The 14932-nt window shown below is 40.9% G+C and overlaps 1 protein-coding gene across 1 annotated transcript in view; it reads left to right on the plus strand.

The window, feature by feature from the left end:
• Nucleotides 1–245: 245 nt before the first annotated feature.
• KCTD8 (potassium channel tetramerization domain containing 8) overlaps nt 246–14932 on the plus strand; it is a 92132-nt gene continuing 77445 nt past the window's right edge. Inside the window, exon 1 of the mRNA XM_036382794.2 lies at nt 246–1138. Coding sequence (XP_036238687.1) covers nt 295–1138 — 844 coding nt within the window. The 5' untranslated portion in view covers nt 246–294. The remainder of the gene's footprint in view (nt 1139–14932) is intronic.

Genomic DNA, 14932 nt, shown 5'->3' on the forward strand with positions numbered 1-14932 from the left:
GCTCGGGTCGGGTGTCGCCGGGCCGTGCCAGAGCCCAGCCCAGGCTGTCCCACCGCCCGGGCCGGGGTCCTGCCGCCCGCTGCCGCGCCGGAGGGCGGCGGAGCAGCGGCTCCGTCCAGGCGCTTCCGGGCGCGCCGGGCGGCGGGGGAAGGAGGGGAAGGAGGAGAAGAAGGAGGAGGAGGAGGAGGAGGAGGAAGGGAGGTGTGGGTAGAGGGGAGGGGAGGGAAGGAGGGGTGGAGGGAGGCCGGCTTTTTTAGGAGGGAGACCCTCCTTCGCGGCCGCCCGCTCGCAGCCATGGCTTTGAAGGAGGCGGGCGGCAGCATCCTGCCCATCAGCGACATGGTATCGGGGCCGTCGGGCTCGCCGTTCCCCGAGGTGGTGGAGCTGAACGTGGGGGGCCAGGTGTACGTGACGAGGCACTCCACGCTGCTCAGCGTCCCGGACAGCACGCTGGCCACCATGTTCTCCCCGTGCCGGGGCGGCCCGGCGGCGGCCCGCCAGCTGCCCAGGGACAGCCGGGCGCGCTTCTTCATTGACCGCGACGGCTTCCTCTTCAGGTACGTGCTGGATTACCTGCGGGACAAGCAGCTGGCGCTGCCCGAGCACTTCCCCGAGAAGGAGCGGCTCCTGCGGGAGGCCGAGTACTTCCAGCTGGGCGACCTGGTGAAGCTGCTGTCGCCCAAGGTCACCAAGCAGAGCTCTCTCAACGACGAGGGCTGCCAGAGCGACCTGGAGGACAGCAACTCGCAGGGCAGCAGCGACCGGCTTCAGCGGGCGGCGCTGGACAAGCGCTCGGGCTTCCTCACCGTGGGCTACCGCGGCTCCTACACCACGGTGCGGGACAACCAGGCGGACGCCAAGTTCCGCCGCGTCGCCCGCATCATGGTGTGCGGTAGGATCGCCCTGGCCAAGGAGGTCTTCGGAGAGACCCTCAACGAGAGCCGTGACCCCGACCGGCCCCCCGAGAAGTACACCTCCCGCTTCTACCTCAAATTCACCTACCTGGAGCAAGCCTTCGACCGGCTCTCCGAGGCGGGCTTCCACATGGTGGCTTGCAACTCCACGGGCACCGCCGCCTTCATCAACCAGTACAGGGATGACAAGATCTGGAGCAGCTACACGGAGTACATCTTCTTCAGTAAGTGCTGCCCGCGCCCGGTGTCGTGCCCCTCGCCCTCGTCCCCGGCGGATGCTCCTTAAGTACAGCTGCACCCCCGAGCACTCGGTGTCCCAAAGCAACATGTAGCTGGAGAGAAATGGGGGCTGCCCCGTTTCCCCTCACTCCGCTCTGTCACCGCCATAGTTCAAATTTCATTTTGTGCCTTGTGGGGGGCGGGATAGGACTGCCTAAATTGCCCCGTCCGGAGCGCGGCGTGGGAGCATTTCCCCACGCACACTCGTGGGGCAGCCTGGGCTGATCCCGCCTCTCAGTGCCGAGGGGCAGCCCCCACGTGTCGGGGTGTCCCGGGGGAAGGGAAGGGTCACTGGTCACGGACCAGGGGGCTGTCACCTCGGGGGGGGGGGGGGTCCCTGCCCATCTGGGCGGGCGCGGTGCGGGCGCGGCTCTGGCGCGGAGCGTTGCGGTTCTCCCGCCAGCGAGGCGACGCAGAGATGCCCGAGCAAGGAAGGGTTTTAATATTTTATCGCTGCGTTTCCTTCGTGTGAGCGCACTGCGCCTGGGCACGGTCCCCGTGAGGGAAGGGGCAGCGAGGGCACAGCCAACTTCCCAAGGAGCGAGAAAGAGTCTGGCTCCAAGGTGGACGAAAATTGGGAAAGAGAAATTAACCACTCCATAGCCATTTACACAGCTCATAAGCAACTTCGCTGGTTGGCTGTGGGTAGCCTTAGAGATTTCGGGTCACTCGCGGATAGGAAAACCGAGCGATGACGAATGAGTTTCAATCTGGCAAAGTATGTAGTGCTATGTAGGGCACTGGCCGAGCAGCGGGTCCGGGTCATGAAACTGCAGCTGGATCGAGAACACGATCCCCTGGCAGAGATTTGTCTTCGAAGGGCAGAGGCAGCCTTAAACATTACAGATGTGTTTGAGTCGAGCGAGCCGGCGGAAGAGAGATGTGTTCTGCATTCACTTCTCTCTTCTCCTGCCTCTGTGTGGTCTCACGCTCCCTGAGCAAAGAAGGGATGAATTGGCAGAGCATCTGCCTGCCTCTGTGGTGGGGGGGGAGATGCAGCCTCTGACTAACTTCACTGGCTAGGCAGCTGAACAGAAGCAACTTGTTTGCCCTGTAAAACTGGACTTAGGCACGGTATTTAACAGAGGAGGGAAGTGTGAATGGTTTTCTACGGGGAGGAGAAATTCATTAGTTTATATTGCTCTGTATTGTATAGATGGTGACTTCCATTTGCTGAGCAGACTTGGGTACTCAGATCAATCTTTGAAACTGGATTAAAACAGTTTTTGAAGATTAATTGCATAACCTATCACTGGTCATATTTCAATGGGATATGTGAAAACTGAGCTCTAGAGGAGCTTCACATTCTCCTGGATAGAATTCTATCAAGCATTTTACATGATTATTAAACCTTCTTTCTCAGAAAATTTGATAAAATTATTTTCTAAATAATAAAATTTCCTTGAAATAGTATGTACTGTTTGCTTATAAATAGATTTGTAGGTGCATTAGGTGCATAATTTTTTCCATGAGCATTTGTGATGCTCATAATGTTTTGGTTATTTTTTTGTGTGTGTATGTTACGATGAGGCTGCTGTGTAGAAGAGTCCTCCAATTCACATCAGTGTTCCAAATTAATCCCCAGTGTAATACCACTGATTTATCTGGAATAATGCCAGGGATGAACTGGATGTTGTATGTAATGATTTTTGTTTTGGTTTTTAGTCTTCAAGCTTCTGATGTGAAAAGTAAAATAGTTAGTTAATTACTTAAATTTATACAGTTAACTGAAAATTTATGGTTTTGTTTAATTTTTCAGGTGGGAGTTTTGTTTTGTTTTACTTCTGAATGCAAAAAAGTGACTAACGTAAAAATAGGCTGAAAAGGTGTTGTGCGTATTTTAATTTGGCTGCTTGTTATGCATTTAGAATCTTTTTTGTATAACGACTTTATATATTGTTTTATGATCAGATACATTTCTCTGAAATATAGCAAGATGGAAACAACACTAAAGAAAATCACCAAAATGGGAAGAGAAACATGTGAAACAGTGGCTGAAGTAAATGCTTTAGTTTTTTTGTTGTCTTTTTTTTAGTCTTATTAGATGTTCAATTGATGGAGACTGTTGATAAAACAACACTTTATTATAATAATAATTATAATATGCCCTGGATGGATTGTGTGTGTGCTGCTACCTTGCCTGACAGCTGCACAAGAATCCAGCAAAGGGAGAGCGAGCCTTGGAAGCCTTGTGCTCTGCACCAAGAGTGACAAGAGGGATCAGGGCTCAGAGCTCTCCAGCAGCCTTAGCCAGGGCCACGTTCCTTCCTTGCTCATGAGCAGAGCTTAATACACAAGAAGAAGAGCAGTTGCTTTTCAATTCATTCTTTGCCAAGTGTCCCCATGAGCCCTGAAGAGGAAGCAGTTTTAGGTGGGAAGTTGCTGATTTCAAAAGCTCTCATGTCCAGCCCTGGACTGTGTTTTACAGGCAACAAAATATCAAGACAAAAGACTTTAGGGAGCCTATTCCAGTTTTGGACAATGCCCGAGCCTTAATTTGGTGCTAGCAAAGAAGAAACCCAGGTTTATATCCCACTGGAAAAAGCCGTACCTGCATTTACATTTGTTATTCACAGCATGAGCAGCTGCAACTAACAGCAACTGTATTATTTGTTGGTCTGTAAGTCCATAGCAGTCATGTAAACTTATTTTTCACCATTTCTCCTGAGGACTGTGGACAATTCTGTTTCCTAGGAATGGTAGATAGTAAAGTGATTGGAAACCTACATGACGATATATTCATTCTGTTTGTTTTCTGAGGCCATAAGTAGCTGAATGAGTTTCTACCCAAGAGCTACTAAAGAAAGACAAAGGTTTAATCTGTGGCTTGTGAAACATATTTCAGGTCAGTTTCTAGGATCTTTCAAACTTTGGCAGTTGAAATGATCATTTATCACTTTTCTAAAAAAAAGGAAATTACTTTATATTCTTAAACATTCTGGAAGATCAAATTCACCTGGGATGCTGCATATGCATTAAACTCATTCATGAACTGCTTAATATCTAGGGATAGATGCAGACTAATTCTGATTGAGGAACCAGAGGTTATTTGATACTGCTTACCAGGAAATAATGCTTCAGCCTTTGGCAATGTGTCATGACAAATACAAAACCGGATTTCCTTCTTAGTATGTATAAGTCCTATAAAAAGAAAAATTAAGTTCTTCGCCCCTGGTGGTGTTTGTGCTATCATGCATGCAATGGTAGATTCATCTTCACAGTTAGTACATGGCCAGAATTTAGCCTGTACCTTGCATTGGTGGCTCAGTTCTGGAAAGTGCTCATAGATCTGTTCCACGTGTCCATTACAAATCCTGTCTCTGTCTCTTAATGCTCACTTAAAGGAGTAAACTTCTATATGGTAGTGAAAAGGCTCTATCAGAGAATACCAGAAACTGTTTTTTTTTGGCTCCATGCCATTAACACTCTCACCTTAGTACACATGAGGATGACTTGGGTCAGGTTAGTGTAACATGAGATGCATAAGCAGTTTGGGAAGGATGCTCAAACTCTTCTGCTGCTTAGTTTCATACTGCCATAGAGGATGACAGATTAATTAATTACCTGTTGATATACAGTAGGTCATGGCCATCACAAAAGTTGCCTCTAACTGGAGACAGAAGACCTTGCTCCTTCCTGTGGCTGCAAGCACTGTAACATCTGTTAGCTTACATTTTGTGAGAAAAGGGTTAAATTTACATGTTTAATGTTTTTAGGGGATTTTTTTTGTGGTTCATGGTATCTCTCAGTACTGTTGTGTAATGCAAGATTGCCTGTGCATGCTATTACTAGGTTTTTTTTTTTCTTCTGTAGAATCTAATTAGTCCTAATGGATTTTGCTTTTAACATCTGCTACGCAATGTGACTTAGGGGTGTTGAGAGTGTTGTGCTCAGCTGAAAGCTTACTATGCTGAACTGACATCTTTATTTTAAGAAGAATACAGTAATATTTCCTGAAAATTTTGACATGCTTTCTATGCTGACACTCCTGTTTCACATATGACAGTTTCTGTTTTCCTTTTCTCTTGTTTTTGTTGTATAACAGGTGACGATGTTAGCATGGATTTATGGTGATTATTTTCCACTTGAAGTCACAGCACTTTGAGATTACACTGGATGCTATGGAAATTGTCATAAACAAGTGATAATAATTTTGTAATCAGATGGGGAATAAGCAGTTGGAAGAAATGAATTTTTAGGAGGCAGTATGGTATTTTGAAAAAAAACCAACCCAAACTCAAACAAAATGATAGCAGCAACCCCCACCCCCAAAAAAAAAAACCAACCACCCAACAACAATGAAACCTAACCAACACTGATTGTGTCATTGCATGTAAAATACTTTGAGGTGTTGTAAGTGCCAAATCCAGTTCAGCATTCCACTGGGGTAGTGAGGGGTTGGTGGGTTGGCACATAACCCTAAACTGCTCTTTTGAGGGCGGAGTGGTGTGAAAGCCATCCTGCAAATGGTTACTGTGACCATGCCAAGATCTTCTCCATGCATCACTGCACCTTTGGTGGAGTTTTTTTAATCTGGAATAAATATATGTAAGACATTGAGGAGAAAAAGGAGACCAAGGAAGTTACATCTCTCTGACACATGGAGATAAACTGGGACAATTTACTTTGAACCTGAAACAGAGCATCAAAGATTAGAGTACAGATTTTTAGTGAGGTGAGGTGATGTGAAGGATTAAATCAGTATCACAAGCAAAGTGTAGAAAAGCTTCAGATTTCTAACAGTTTCAAGATCTAGAATGTTGTTTCTGACAGCAGTATTGAGCAAAACCCTTTAAAGAGAGATTTTGTAGGCAGTCCTTTGACTTTGGAAAACTGGTGCAGAACTTTAGGATGTTCTGTTTTTATAATTTCAGCTCAACTCTTAATACGACTTTAAATTAGGTAAATAATAGACTGCTTCTTATCTTGTCATTCTTCCAAAATATATGTTCCTGAATATAAAGGGATGAATCAAAGTGTGCAGTCATAATTAATAATATAAGAATATTACTCTAATGCTGCTACTTGATATAACGTGTGATAATCTAATCTAGTCTACTGAAACTGGTATTCTGATGTTAGTCATCATTTCAACCAATAGACTTTATCTCAGAATTATTTTAAAATATGAGACTAAAAAGAACTTTGAACAGATTTGACTTTGCAATAAAAAATTAACCTGCATTCCTCTACAGATGATACAAAGGCACTGCTGCAGTGAAAAACTATGCCAGGACCCTCTTGATTTTTTTTAACACTTCCTTCAAAATATGCATAACACGATACAATGATTTGTGATCACATTTTATCCATTGTCTCTAGTTTCTGACCTTACTACAGTTAAATCATTGTTTAAGTATTGTGGATCCTTTTAAATATTTAGAGCTGAGTGTTGAAAATGCTGTGTGGTATTTAAAAAATAGAATTAGAGATTAACTAAGAAAATCAACTATCCTGGATATTATATACCAGGATCAATGCTAGATAAAGAATAAGGAAGAATTGATGGAAGCAGCTGTTATTTTTGATGTCAAGAAATGGAAACACACTGGTTTTGATATTATCCCAGACCGGTATTTCTTGTGGATTACTTGGGGGAAAAAGCTGACTTTGCTGGATCTGTAATATTTTGCAGGAGAACCACTTCTTGGTGTCAGATCATTTCATAGATTTTCAAGGATTTATGACAGTAGTTGCTGGGAAATGTTTATTTTTTCACAGTAAGATGAGCAAATCGTATTTTATTTTTTCTTTAGCATCAACACGAAATTCTAGTTATCTGCTATTCAAGCACAGAAGTTATGCATACAAAAGCTTTCTTTTAATATTATTCCAGGCAGATGATTTAAAATTAAAACATTACTGCTAATAAAGTATATTTTGCAATGTTTGCTTTCTCAGTGTGATATGGCTGGTATTTCACCATGGCTGGCCTTCTCCTTTGCTGCAAATACCACATTTGTTACACTGTGGTGAGAATTTGTGTGGAAACAAAAATTCACTGAGGTTTGCACCACAAGGTTGCTCATTGTTTGTCACATTGTCCCCTTTCTTGGCATAGTTCCACACACCGATGTCCAGAAGTTAAAAGCTGCTCAGACAGCTCTCTCAGAGGTCAAAAGTAAGATCCTGTGGGTGTGAGGAGGGGAGAGTATCAGGAAAGGTCCATTTCTTGGTCCAGCTGAACACCAGCATGGCCTGGACAAAGCAGCCAGCAGTAATTGCTTGTGTTCTGGCCAGAAGTAATTGCAAAATGTATTGCTCAGTGTAAGGATGAGCTCAGAATACCCAGGTGGGTCAAGAAGGAAAGTGCACAGGGTGCTGTGCATCCATCTCACCCTGCTGGGGTCCTGGGGGGCTCCAGACTGGTGTGGTGCTTAGTGGAGCTTGCAGCCGGCTCAGCATTGTCCTACATTGTCTCAGCAACTCAGCAGGTCCTGGGTGTCACACACTGCAGGAGAGGTGAATGGTGCTGCTCTGTATCTGCTCCCAGATTTTTCTGCAGATTTTCTTTCTCCAGCTTTGGAGTACTTTACTGCTAGAGTCATTTAAGAAGGCTGTTACAGAGTTAAGCTGGCCGTGGTTGTGTTTGCAGGGCTTTTTCGCACTACAGACTGCTTATTTTATTGGTAGTTATTTGACTATGATTGAAAAAAGTTGGAGGCACTGTACCAGCTGAGATCCTAACCTAACAAACTGATGTTGTTTTTATATCCAAGGGTGATTTTGTTTCACTTCTCCTTACAAGACATGCTTTTTTCCCTAAAGCATGTGGAGTACTAATGCCACTCAAATCATAGTTCTTTTATAAACCAAGCCAGTGGAAGTCCAGTGGAAAATCCTTAAAAAAATTACTAGGCAAATTCCATTTTGCTTTAGCAAATCAAATGCTTCATGATGGATTTCCTGTGGAGGTTGTTCACTCCAGCTTGATCAAACTGCGTGTTCTTTTTCAGAAGAAGTAATTTATACTGTACTTAAAATTCATATATTGAATAAACGTTAGGAGAAAAAAGTCCTATGTGTAAAATATGATTCTCAGCAGGATTTCAGTACTTTTCAGTACTTTCATTTAAATGCTTTTTTTTAAAATTTTTTATTTTTAAGCCAGTAGTTGCACATTTAGCTTTTACCTCATCTAAATTCAAGAATATTAAGAGAATTAATTCCTTTTTGGTTTTTTTTCTTTGACCTAAGTGGAACTAATCATATATATAAGGACCAACAGTGTGTGAAACTAATAACAAGTTCCATTCAAAATTGAAACTTCACTGGGACTGAAGCAACAAATAGCCTTGTGCTAGTCCCTCACATAAAGGTGAAATTCAAACTACACGAGTGCTAATTTGGTTTTGTAACTATTTCTAATACACAAAATCCCATCAGGAGTTAGGCAGTGATGATTTGTGATTTTTATGGCAATTTTAAAAACTGATGCCATTCCATTTTGGTTGCATTTTATAAGATTGTGGTAACTAAACTTATCATGTTGGTTGCATTTTGACAGTGTAGCTTCAGAAGACAAACTAAAGGGTGCATCTTGCTGCAAGGTGCAATTCCATTCATATCATCACAGCTCTAAATATTTTGGGGACTTCACCAGCAAAAATCACAGTGGTGTTAATGAGCTTCATGATTCTACCAGCAAGATGAATTCAATGCTTTAAACATTTATGCAAATACTATTTCTTTGTGAGGTTACTTGTATGCTGTCTCTCCCAGGGTTGCTCAAAAGAGGAGCTGTGCCTTCAGGGATCTGCAACAGTTTGTTTGCCCATTCCTTGTGCTGTGGAGTCTGCCTGGCCTTAAGCAGTGTGAAGTCTGCTCTGAGTTACAGCTGGTGCAATGATTCCTTCATCAATACCTTGCAGCTGAGAGCAGCTGGGTCAAAATGTAGTTGTGCCCTTTCTCATTGTTCCTAACATGCCTGAACCCTGTGGCAGAGGCTCTGAGCAGGAGGTGCAGAGACAGGGGCTGCAGCCTCTGGGGACTGCCACCGCCCCTGGGGTGGCTCTGTTCTGCTCCAGTCACGTATCCCGTACCTGACCTGGTTCTATCCCAATGACATGCACCTAGCAAAAAAAGAAAACTAGAGTAGCTTATAGAATAAAAAATAATACTTCCTTTTGAAGGGAATGGTACAACACTTTTTAAAAAAATACTGTGAATAACTCAATGCAGAGACAGCAACTCAGTTACAAGTGCTACTGCTCATGGCAAGCAGTGCACTGAAATAGGTATTCTGCACACCTCTTCAGGGGTAGAAGGTGTGGGCTGGGAAACTGAGGGGAAAAATCAACATCATTGACTTTTATAAATGAAAGGAAAGATTCCAAGTCGTTGCCTAGCCTGTGTTCAGTTGTATTTAATAATTATAGAGATGTTCTCTTTGCATTAGCAGAAAGACAACGTTTGGAAACTAAGTCAGTGTATTTTATTTTTTGCATAAGTGAACAACAAATACCTTCAGATGCATTTGTATCTTTTGTCTTTCATGCCTGCTGGGTTTTACCCTTTGGTTGTATTAACAAATATTCCCAAAGAGAGAAGTACTAGGGCTCAGGGACTCTTGTTACATTCTGTTGTAAACATTCTCCTGCAACTTAAGTTAGTAGTGAAATTATTCTATATTTTATTGAATGTAGATCTTCAGAGGATCTTTCAAGTATTAAAACTATGTCAGTGCATTCCACAGAAGTTATTGGAAGTGTGCTATCATTCCAAAAGCTTTGTATTAGTGAATATTTTATATATGTCGCTGGGATCTGTGAAACTCTTTATTTAATGATAGGAGCAAAAAGACCCAATATTGCATATATTCATGTTTATATTAATTTTTTTTTTCTGCAAAAAGGTTAATTTCATAACCTCTTACTAACAATTTAATTAAATGAGATTACCCCTCTTTTGTTACTCAAATCATCATTAAAACCACCATACCTGCAAAGCTATGAGAGTAATGACAGATGTCCAGTTTGTGTATACAGAACTATTCTGTAACACTCTGGTTCTTAATCCAAGCTTTTTCATTCTCATTGAAACTCATGAATACAAAATAATATGAAAATCAACTACAGAAGGGCTAGAAGGCAGATAAAATAAATCAGTAAAATTGAGTGCCAACAATTTAATTAGTGTAATGTGTAGATAATACAGGGGAGAAAGATTAAAACTAAACAATACTTTTTGCTAGCTTTTCTTAGTAAACACATTTTTTTTCCTTTCTTCTCACAGTCACCCTTTTATAGGCAGTCACTCACCAGTATTGTTCTTTTCAGACAGCTGTTACTATTTCTGTTGTTAATGCCTACTGTGGCTTTTGAGCAGTTCTGAAACAAAGCAGAGGCATGGCTACTCTTGCCTTTCCATCTATTTTTGCCTCTTTCCAGTGTATGGTAATATAAATATCACTCATTCTGTCCTTCTAAAAATACCATTATACAGCTTTATACAAATGCTGATCAATACTGCTGAATCTACGTGGACGTCAGGAGGAAAAAAAGAACAAAATAATTTGGCTATTTGTGATGCAAGATAGAATGGGACTGTTGTTCAAGCAAAGTTGTTTCTATCCTCTTTTAAATTCAAAATTCTGGCATCAAATCCCACACCAGCCTTTTTGCTTGACTTACCATTTGAAGTACCCCTTCTTTGGAGAAGAACTATGTGTAGTTACTACATAGTTCTTCTCCAAAGAAGGGGTCTTACCATATTTAAAGAGTAAAACAAAACTCTTTAGGGAATGGAGCTAAGACCACTGTAATTAACAATCCTGCCTGGAATTTCTACTTTCCCAGACCCATAGATTTCAATTTTCTGTTACCAATCTCTCAGAAAGCTGTGCTTGTTTACCTATATTAATTTTGTCATAGCTTGCAAATATAAATTTCTCATCTTCACACTGTCAGTTGGTGTCTGGGGATAGAGGAAGTGAATATAGCCTCTCTAAATCTTACAGACACAGAGAGACAGTCTGTGTGGTTTTGTTCCCTCTAAAACATATGGAGTAGTAGATAATTACATCCTTTGGCTTCAAAATAACCCTGTAATTCTTTAGGACAGAAGAGAAAAACTTTTCAGAATTGTTTGTTATTTAGAAGATTATTGGAATTTTTGAAATTTTACCTCATCACCTGCTAAGTTTATATCTTCATGTGACTTTTAGCTGTCTAGTAGTTCAGCCTCCAGTCATAACAACCCTCATATTTTTATTCCTCTACTTTCAGCATTTATTTTTTCCACCTGTAGCTGAAGTAGTTTGGTGTCTAAATTTGTGGCATTATGCCCCTAAAGAATTGCATCTGTGATCACATTTAATTACAGGAAGCAGAATGTGCTGGTGGCAGAGGAGATTAGGTTAAATGCTCTCTGTCTAATCAGTTCCCCAGCTACTGTCTCCTGGCAGTGCTTCCTTCCTAAATCCCATTTCTAGGGATGCCATGAATAAAAACAGCATGGCCTGTGCAAGTCCATGTCTTCAGAAGATGGTTTTCCTTTTCTGGTTTGAGGGGTCTGACATGGACTTAGGAGCAAGGCTGAGCATTGGTCACCCTTGCCAAAAGCGTACATGGGGCTCATGGTGCTTTTGGGTGCACTTGGCAAGGTGGGGAAACCCAGTGGGTCTGTCAGGGCTAGTACAGCCCTGGGGATGTCCCATGGGTGTATATATACATATATATATAATTTAGATATATTTCCCATGTCTCCCTTATTTGAATACCAGCAAATAAGGCAAGAGCTGCATCCTCCAATGACCCCTGGCCAAGCACCATAGTCACAGGTATGCTTCAGTGCCAGAGCACTCAGTCAGGGTGGCGCATTCCACAATTAAAAAACTTGTTATAGAGCGAAATACCTAAGAAATAACTCCTTGAGAAAAACAAAGGGTTCTTGGTCAAAGGCACCAGTAAGACCGGAGTTGCATCTAACTAATATTTATGCAGTGTTATGGCACACTGTTTGTGTTCCTGCAACCATGCTGCTGAAGCAGCTTAAATTCAATAGTAACCGCAAACTTAATATAGTTAATTTAAATATTCTTTATTTGTCTGCAAAGTATGGAGGGACAAAAGCAGTTGTTATAAGCAATAAGTAATCTGAAATTTAAAAAATAGAAAAAATTATTTGCTTTTTAGACTATGGCAAATTTTTTCATTTATAAGTAATATTAATTATGTATGCAAGACTTTTTGTATTGTCACCGTGATGCATAAAGGTACAAAGGAACCTGGAGTGGTTGCTTGGCTGCATTTTCTGAACACAGAAAAAAATATTCTGAACACTGACAAGATATTCTTTGGTTTTTTTTAAATATTTTAATACATTATTTTGAAATCAGGATTATCCTCGGTCATCATAGTGAGATTACTAGCAAAAATAGTTAACCTTTTTAATGAACCATGTAATGAATCCCATTTGAGAATAATATGAAACTAAAATTGACCTCCAAATCAATGCTTTCAATTTTGAATGTATTTTCAGAAAATCCAGTCAAGTTCAGTGAAAATTTCCATCTGCACTTTGAGTACCAGGCAAGCAGCAGGGATAGAAAAATTTGAATTTAGACTGCTGGTTTGGAAAATTTAGTTTTTCTTATCACCTCCGTGACTGGCAATAAACCACACTTATTTCTTTCCTTCCTTATCCCGTGTCTGTAGTGTAGGTTTTGCAATCCAGAAATTGACATTTTATCAAAATTCACTTTGCTTTCTAGCAGTGGTTAGCTCTAATTCATTAATTTGCTCAATTGGGTCAGTTTGTAACAGTGAAAGCAATGCTAGTAAAAGCTATTTATTATCAAGCAGTCATGTAGCATGATTATTGCAAATTACTAGACAATTACTGCTGGTCCAGAGCATGTTGCCATAATTTCAGTTCAAAAAGGTATATGGTTGTAGGCTGTGGATCAGGAAATTAAGACTGTTAAATGTTACATATGGTAGGCCCATAAAACAGCCTTCAAGTTTCCTAATGGACTTAAAAGTTCCTTGATGAAAGGCAAAACATTTCCTCCATTAAGGAGGTGTTGGAACAGTCTGTGCAGTGATGCTGTGTGTGTTGTGTGTCCTTTGAGGCTTTCAGGACTTTTCTGGATCGAGCCCTGCTGATCTGATCCAACCTCATAACTGACCAGGCTTTTGAGCTGGAGGTTGGACTGCTCCTAAGTTATCTTCTGGTTCTCTTCCCTGATGTGATTTACATTGACATTGGCTATTTGAAAACACTTCTCAGAAAAGGGGAGGTGAACTGCTGCAGGTAAATTAAGTAGATGCTAGAAAGCTATAAATTCTGATTATTCTCAAAGTCATAAACTTCAAAGCTTTAGCTTTATGTTGTCTTTTTACTTACATCAGTGTGTCCTATTAAAAGGGAAACAATTGCTTCAGGATAAAGTTCCTTGTAGGACTTTCTGACCCAAATTCAAAGCCATAGAATTTTAAATATGCTACAGTTAAGAAAGTATCTGAAAAAGTAATCAAACTACTAATTGGGTAGCACTGTCGTTGTTGATCACATGTTGCTTGAAGAAAGAACTGTCACAAATTTAGAAAATCACCACTGTTTAAAATAATTTTTATTGTCATTCTTTAGAGAGATTCTGGTGCTATCTCTCATGAAGGTGACAGACTGCCTTGGATTTCTTTGGGTTTCTCTCCATTTTGATGGTTTTAATCAGTCTTGAGTTCCTTTATTGTGACATATTTTTTTGCTGCTGATTTTCAGCTTCTGTATTTTTCCCCTAGCATAGCTTGAATCAATTTATGTAGCAACTGCAAAAATGCTGAAGAGGATTATTTTAGTAGCCTTTTTTACTATTAAAAATAATAGTAAAGGAAATATGAAAAATATGGAGTTGTTAGCAATACACTGTGGAATGGATGCATAGAGTAAATACAAGGTAGTTAATTATTAGGATATTTCAACAGTTTACATTTTTTCCTTCTTGAAATTTTAATGAAAGAATAGAACATGAGGCACTAGTTACTAGGATTATATTAAAAAAATGTTGGATATTCCTCTTGCTTTTCCCACATTACTGAAAAGATTGCTGAAGCGATGTAGCTGAAGGTTCTTTGTGCTGTTAAAAATTCCCTTATGACAACAAGCTAAAACAAAAATATTGTTTGCTTTGACTGACACCTAATAGTTAAACATAGATACATGATCATAGAGAAGCAGCATAATAAAAAAGATCTTAAGTTCTTGTGTCAGTTGTAGGTTGTCAAAACACCTCAATATCAATGAAATTGTGTCAGTTATGCCTACTAATATGTTTTTTTCTCAAAAGTTATTCTTCTAGGTGGGGCATATGTTGTTAAGGTGTAGTGTATTTCCATCACTGTTTATTGCGATGGAGGGATTGGGCAGATTGGTACAGATACCCTTGTTATGAGCTCACCTGCATCCACTTAGAGAACATCTGGATGTCTTGATGGTGTCAGCTAGTCTGTCCCTCTGTGTCCACATTAAATATAAATCAAAACTCAAGTGACACAGTGTTCAAACACAACCCTTTGGCTTGTGTTGTGTGAACTTTCCGTCATTGATGTAGCTTGTATTCTAGAGAGGGTTTTGTTCAGGATGATACAGAATATCTGTACCAGCAATACATAAAACTCTCTTGCTACAGTTCTGGAAAGAAGTCAGCAACAGTGTTAATCAAGTGTTTAACATTCTTGATCATAACGGCAGTAATATAGAGATTACAACAAGTTGTAGAAATACTAAATAATATAAAG

This window comes from Molothrus ater, chromosome 4 (genome assembly GCF_012460135.2).
Source record: "Molothrus ater isolate BHLD 08-10-18 breed brown headed cowbird chromosome 4, BPBGC_Mater_1.1, whole genome shotgun sequence".
Lineage (NCBI taxonomy): Eukaryota > Metazoa > Chordata > Aves > Passeriformes > Icteridae > Molothrus > Molothrus ater.